Source organism: Cynoglossus semilaevis, chromosome 1, assembly GCF_000523025.1.
Source record: "Cynoglossus semilaevis isolate Cse_v1.0 chromosome 1, Cse_v1.0, whole genome shotgun sequence".
Taxonomy (NCBI): Eukaryota; Metazoa; Chordata; class Actinopteri; order Pleuronectiformes; family Cynoglossidae; genus Cynoglossus; species Cynoglossus semilaevis.
In genome coordinates, this window is record NC_024307.1 from 5897685 (window position 1) to 5904628 (window position 6944).

Sequence of the window (6944 nt, forward strand, 5' to 3'; positions counted from 1 at the left end):
GTACCCGTTGTGCCTTTTTGGTTTTTTTTTTTTTTTTTTTTTTTTTTTTTGTGTGTGTGTCTGTGTGTGTGTGAAGTGTTCTTTTTCTATCGTTCTCCTCATTTTCTTCTGCTCCGTCTTCTCTGTGCCTGTGTTTTCCTGTTATGTTCAACTGTGTGTGTTATTGTTGGGTTTAGTCGTACTCTGACGGTCTGCAGCTGCCGTGCCTGTGGCTAATGAGGCGATTACACCGCCATCCACCCACTGGCTCACTGGATTATAGGGAAGATTAGGGACAGAAAATTACAAGGATTTTAAAAGAGTTGCATTAGAACAGGAGATGGGAAACACAATTAGGTGAGATTTCACTCTATAAATTAGCAGCGTTTGACCTGAGACGAGCGCAGTATGAACGGCAGTATCTACTGTTTGTGTGTCGTGTCGTGTTGTCCTTTAACCCTCATCACTCAGAGATGGAAACGAAGACTTTAGGTTGAACGGACGCTGCCGTTTTGTTTAATTGAATCGTTTCAGTGTGACAGCTTGATGCGTCGCTCACCTGGTTGATGAGATTCAGATAAAAGACCTCTTCTAATCATCTCCTCCTGCTTCTCCCCCCCCTCCCTTTGCCTCACCCAGGCTGCTGAATAGAATGGCCGCTGATGACCGGCACCTGTCCTCCAGCTGTGGGTCCTACATCAAGACGGAGCCGTCCAGTCCCTCCTCGGTCATCGACACAGTCAGCCACCACAGCCCCAGCGGCAACTCAGACGCCAGCGGTGGTTATGTCAGCACCATGAACAACCACTCCAACGGCCTGGACTCTCCTCCCATGTTCACCGCTGGCGGACTCGGGGCGGCCGCCTGCCGCAAGCGCTACGACGACTGCTCCAGCACCATCATGGAGGAGTCGTCCATAAAGTGCGAATACATGTTGAACTCCCTCCCCAAGAGGCTGTGCCTGGTCTGTGGAGACATAGCCTCGGGGTATCACTATGGCGTGGCCTCTTGTGAGGCCTGCAAAGCCTTTTTTAAAAGGACAATACAAGGAATTTTTTTTTACTCATCTCACCTTTTCCTAACCTGAACGAGCACTCAATACCAGTTATTTCATCCTCATGTCACATCACCACCAAACACAGAAACAGCACTGGAGCTTACGCAGCGGAAATCATTCCCTATGTTACCAAAAAAAAAAAGAGGAAGATGTTTCTTCTGCCCCGTGACGCCTTAGCCATAATCCTGATTTTTTTTTTTTACTTACACACTTTCCAGTTCAGAAAGTGAACATGTAAAATACTATAACCAGGGGCGCTGCCAGGAATTCTGGGCCCCAGGGAAAGATGTTAGCGGCTAGCTGCCACATCCTAGCTAACTCTTTGAAACACACCTTTAACTCAGTTGTCACTGAGGCTACAAGCTGTTTAATTTAGAAAAATAAGTAGAATCTTTTGCCTGTTATCACAGCATCTCTCTCCAAGATTCAAAGATATCTGGACAGTATACTGTACAGATCAAGTCTTTTTTTAAATTATTCTTTTCTAATTCTTCAGACCTAAACTTTGATCTCGTTTGTCCTGTTGAAGTGTAGTGGTGGACCAAAGCCCATCATCACTTGTCCAGACCAAAGCCTTTGACTGATGCTCCTTTTATACCAAATCTTATATGTCGTACCAGCTTCTTTCTTAATTTGAATCTGTCCTGACGTTTTATGAGCGTTTTATTTCATCAGCGATACAAAAACCAACCTGCAGGTTTCACTTTTTATGGGGATTTTTGGCACAAGCTCTTATGAAAGTGGTGTTGGCATAAAAAGGAAAAGAAACAAGAAAAAAAAAGTGTGATAATCTGACGTGGTACGGAGTATTCCTGAGACCTGTGATGACATCATCTGTCATGGCTTGGAGGTGTGTAAACGACAGACGCCATAACTCAGGTTTGGTGGAGTGTACGGACAGCGGTGGTGTTGTTTGTTTGTGTGTGTGTGTGTGTGTGTGTGTGTGTGCCTGAGGGACTGGGGCACGACTGGCTATCTGGGAGGCATGATGTATCACAGCTTCTCATTAGAGGAGCAATGAAAGACCCCCCTGTGTGAAACGGCACTGTCTGCTCCAGATTCATCAGAGAGCCAGTAGATATTGTTGAGCTTAAGGAAAAAAAACACACACACACACACACACTGCACAACAGGAACAGCTGCAGCAGGTCTGAGCTGTGTTGGCTCAGTGGTGGGATACGAAAACAAACAATGCATTTGGTAAAATTAGCCCTGGGGTCGACTGGGGGGGGGGGTAAAAATAGACCCAGCTCCATCTTCTTTTTTTTTTTTAGTTTTCCTTTAATGATTATAGGAATCGAACAGATAACAGAGCGTCAGTCTGTCTGTCTTGATGTGAGGTGTTGATCCTGGAGCGGCGGCCGTATCAGCTCTGCACAGTCTATGTACCTTTTGCAAGGCAAACAAAAGCATTACGCCAAATCCCACTGTTTACCCGTGCGGCCATCAGCGATCCTGTCTATTGACAATAGATGAACTTTTTTTTTTTTTTTTTTTCTCCTCAAGTAACATAACTGGGCTTTTGTTCCCTGAGTAAAAATACACTGACTGGCAACACAATGAAACAGAAAAGAGGCATCGGGGAAGAATGAGGCGTCTTAAGTGGAGCAATGGCCCAAACAATTAAGAGGAGGGTACATGGAAGAAGGGGGAGAAAAAAAGAGGAAGAAAGAAAGCTACTCGTTTTTCTTTCTTTCTTTTTTTTTCTCCCTCACTTTGCATTGTCGATTTAAAATCCCTCTCTTTCTCTTCTTGGAGGGCTGCCTGTAATGGAGCTAATCTGCCGTCGTTTGTCCGAGCCACAGGAGTTTTGTCAATAACAATCAGCGTTTGGAAAGTGTAATTAAGGCCGAGGCTTTTCATTAGGAAGAAGGGAGGGGGCTGTCTCTGGGGAAAGGCATGCCAATTAGAAACTCAGGCACGCGTCGCCGGGTAATTTCAGGGAAAGGAGGAAAAAAAAAAAAAGAAAAAAAAAACCTAGGACTTCTTTAGATTGGAGAGGGACCCTGCTGCTCTTCCAGAGGAGAGGAGGAGAGGCTTAATGGCATAATAATCAGACAGGGGTCCCAGGCAGAGAAGGTAGGAGGACGCAGGGATTTTTTTTTTTTTTTTTTTTTTGGTGGGGTGGGGGGGGTGGTGAAAGCTTTCTGAAATGATAAAAGAAAAACACACGCAGGATTGCTGGGGGAAAAATAGAGGCGGTAAATAGAGGGATGTAGAGCCCTTGAAAGAATGAAAGGGTGCTGTTGATGAGAACTGATTAATTAAAGGAATAACGAGGCAGTCAAGGGTGGAGTGTGAGACGGCCCTCTCTAATGAGAGCCAAACAAAGGAGCTGTCTTTTCCAGCCCTTTATCACATTGTTCTGTAGCACTTAGGGCAAAGTGAGACAAGTTAATGTTAACCATGTGCAAGACAGATTCTTCATCACCTTGCGCTCACCTTGCTGCCGATTAATGGGAGATAACTGAAATGTTTGTAGCACTTTGTTACGTATTTAGAGCCCGAGCAGCGGCGGCAACAACAACAAATGTTGATTGACAGCAACACAGCACGCCGTCAATGAGAAACTTCAACGAGAGAATTGGTCCTGGTCGTGTGGAAAACTTAGAAAATCAAAAGTTTGTCGATCGATGACGAACGATCACAGCTTCACTACAGTCGTCTTCAGTTGTAAAACCAGTGCAACTTTCTGTTCTTGGCAAATTTTGGTCCCGTGAATTTCCTTAAATCAAAGCCAGAATCGTAATTGTAAAGAAATATAATAACTGGTCGTCCTACAGTAACCTAGAACTGTCCAGATCACCAACGACATGGTGTGTTAGCGCAGGTTAGCCGTTATTAGCTGCCACGCTAAAGACGATGTTTATTTAATCTCTTTGTTTATTACCTTGACTCAAAATAATCAATAATGGGAAATAAAATAATGGGAAAAAATATCGGCTGATTATTCGTAAAATCCAATATATATATATATATATATATATATTAGCACATTCCTAGTTTATATATTTCTGTTTCTAAACAACAGTATTGACTAAAATGTTTTACACCTGCTTTGCCTCTCTCTTTCTCTCTCTCTCTCTCTCTCTCTGTGTCTCTCTCTCTCTGCTCCTTTAGCTGAATCCCAACAAAAGCAGATTGAAGATCCATCTTCTGTCACCTGTTCAACCGGTGCAAAGCCCCTTGAACCCCCCGTGTGGAAATAGTTACATTAGTCAAGGCCAGGTCCAAATTAATGTCAGCCTGGATCTCCATCTGTCCTAGACCTGCTCCCCCCCCCCCTTCTTTTTTTTCTATTCTCTGTGCTCCTGTAATCCCGTGCCCCTCCAGTGAAAAGCATAAATCTCCTATTGAACCGTGTTTTCTTCCCATTTTGAACCCAAGTGTAAAATTGCCTGAAAAACCAACTGAACTCAGTGGCCCCTTTTTTATATGAAGTAATAGACCTTGACAGTAAGCCTGTAAAAGTCAGTTTAGATTTTGATGAGAAATACCTGCCATTTTACTGTAATTTACTTACAAGACCTGACTTCTCCCTCGCTGCCCTGGCATGGGTCCTGAAAAGCCATAAAATAGATTGAGACAGATACTTATCAAGAGAAGAAGAATGGAAATCTTTCTCTTTCCCCTTCATTCTCTAATGTTATTGGTAACCATGCCATAACCTCTCTCAAGACAGATAAACCCGAGAATGGCCCCGGGGTTAAAGGGGTACACGCCGCTGTGCTTCATTACCGAAAGTGAAACTTCCCGTACTATTACTCCTCAGACGGGCGGCGTCCAGACGTCACTTCTGAATGGGCTGGTTGTTCTAAAATGCACCAGTTGGATCTATCATGAGCAGAAGTGACTTCCATAAAAAAAAGCGCAGTACATGTGTCTGAGTCTATTTGGAAGCTGTTCGATGCCGACGTCGCTCCCCTAAATACTTTTTCATCCTGTTCACAGTCACAGGTCATTTGGTTTTACTTCAGTTCAGTCAGCGGAGCTGTTTTCTAGGAGGAGGGGGAAAAAAATCATAAAATAAAATAAAATACCTAAATATAAATAACTATAATTATAGGTTTTATCTAATGAACGCGTTGAAGGGCTGTTCAGTAAATAACCACTGGAATCGCGGGCTATTTTGCGAGAAGTAAAAATGAAAAACGTGCTCGTATTAATGGCGTAACATAAACGTAGTAACCAGCCTGTTACGGCTGTGGTTACACACATTACTAACGCTAACAAACATTTAGCCGCGGCCGACATAATTCTATATTACACACACACACTAAAACGTGCCGCTCCGCTGCTCATTAAACACAGTGTAAATATTGGAAGTACTTGTGTGTATTAATGGCTCCTTAGACGTGTACTTCTTATGTAGGAACACTTATTTAAACAGAAGGACCGGCGCATGTTTGTTTGTTTTTTTCATATTAGTTTAGCTCACAGGAATAGGGAAGCTAAATATACAATGCAGAAAATGACCGCATTTTTACAGTTATTTAACGCAAAAGAATTGTTATCCCCACGTTTTCCCCCAGGTTAAATAGTTTAACACATATTTCTTCTAATTATAGCAAAGTTCAGAAGCTAACTAAATTAGCAAAACATAGCAATGTAGCTAAAAGCAAATAAAGGATTTCCCAGACATAGGTCAAAGCTAGCAAGATAGCTTCAATGCATCCAAGAAATTGCTAAAGTATTAACAAGCATATACCTTTAAATATATATTTTATATTAGCAATCGAAGGACAACCTACAAAAAACATTTCTGGTAGCACTAATCTGTAATTTTCAGGCACACGCTAGGCTACTTCCATTCAACAACCAACCAAAAAAAGATCTAAATATATAGTAGAAACATTTGGACAGTCACTCCAAAAAAGGAAAGAAGACGACAACGCTAGCAACAATTAGCAAGAAAACGGCTGAGAAATCATCAGGTGTATCTAGGTATCGGTAAATCGAGGTACAAACCAGTTAACAGGAAAAAAAAAGACTAATTTTTATCGAAATATCATAGGGCTAGCTAACTTGATAACTCTTTATTCGTAGCTACACTGAGCTAATTCTCGTACAGAGCGTAAACGTAATGTAAACACAGCAGGCAGTTTCTGACGATGTTAATCAGTCACTGCCGTCCAACCCAACACAGTAGCTGTGATAAATATAAACCAGGAGTCCGCGGTTGTAAAACGACTTAATCTTCTCCGTCTGCATTTAGCTGTGAGACGTCTCCTCTGACGGAACTTCACACACGCAGCGGCACAGCTGTGTGTGTGTGTGTGCACGTGTGTGTGAGCGTTTTTCAAAGAGAGAGAGAGTTTGTTTTTGTTTGTGAAGTGTGTGATTATATGTGTGTGTGTGTGCACGTGTGTGTGAGTGTTTTTCAAAGAGAGAGAGAGTGAGTTTGTTTTTGTTTGTGAAGTGTTTGATTATTAGATAAAAAAGTCCACGTTCGCCCTGTGAAACAGAAAAGAGTAAAAGGGAGGAGGAGGAAGAGGAGGAGGAAAAAAAACACACTCATAAACAGTGTGTCCTCTGGGACGCTCCGGGTCAACTGCGGTCAAAGCCACAGCTCCGTCTGCACACGTGGTGGCCATTTGCTGCTATTTTGAAATGAGCGACACCAGTGAGCGACATCTAAACAGAGAATATCTTTAAAAATCATCCCATGAATTAAATCCTCCTCTTCCTCCTTCCTCCTCTTCCTCCTCTTCGTGGCAGATTGACGATTGCTTAGCGCTTAATGCGAAGTCAAAACAAAGACTTGGCCTCGTCGCCGTTTACCTCCAGCGCTGATTTCCTCTCAGCATTTGGGGAAATAGGTGTGTTTGTGGTGTTTGACTACAGCAGCAGAGCAGAGACAGAAGGAAGACAATCAGAGCTCATCAGTCCACCCCCCCCGACCCCCCCT

At 43.0% G+C, this 6944-nt stretch overlaps 1 protein-coding gene across 16 annotated transcripts in view; it reads left to right on the forward strand.

Moving 5' to 3' along the window:
* The window catches only part of esrrb (estrogen-related receptor beta), a 59701-nt gene that overhangs the window by 22393 nt on the left and 30364 nt on the right, over nucleotides 1-6944 (forward strand). For all 16 annotated transcript variants that reach the window (XR_003050459.1, XM_025058074.1, XM_025058063.1 and 13 more), the window contains one exon: nucleotides 619-1028. Coding sequence is in view for 15 of the 16 variants with exons in the window: in XM_025058074.1 (XP_024913842.1) it covers nucleotides 619-1028 (410 nt within the window). In the remaining variant the exon portion in view is untranslated. The remainder of the gene's footprint in view (nucleotides 1-618; nucleotides 1029-6944) is intronic.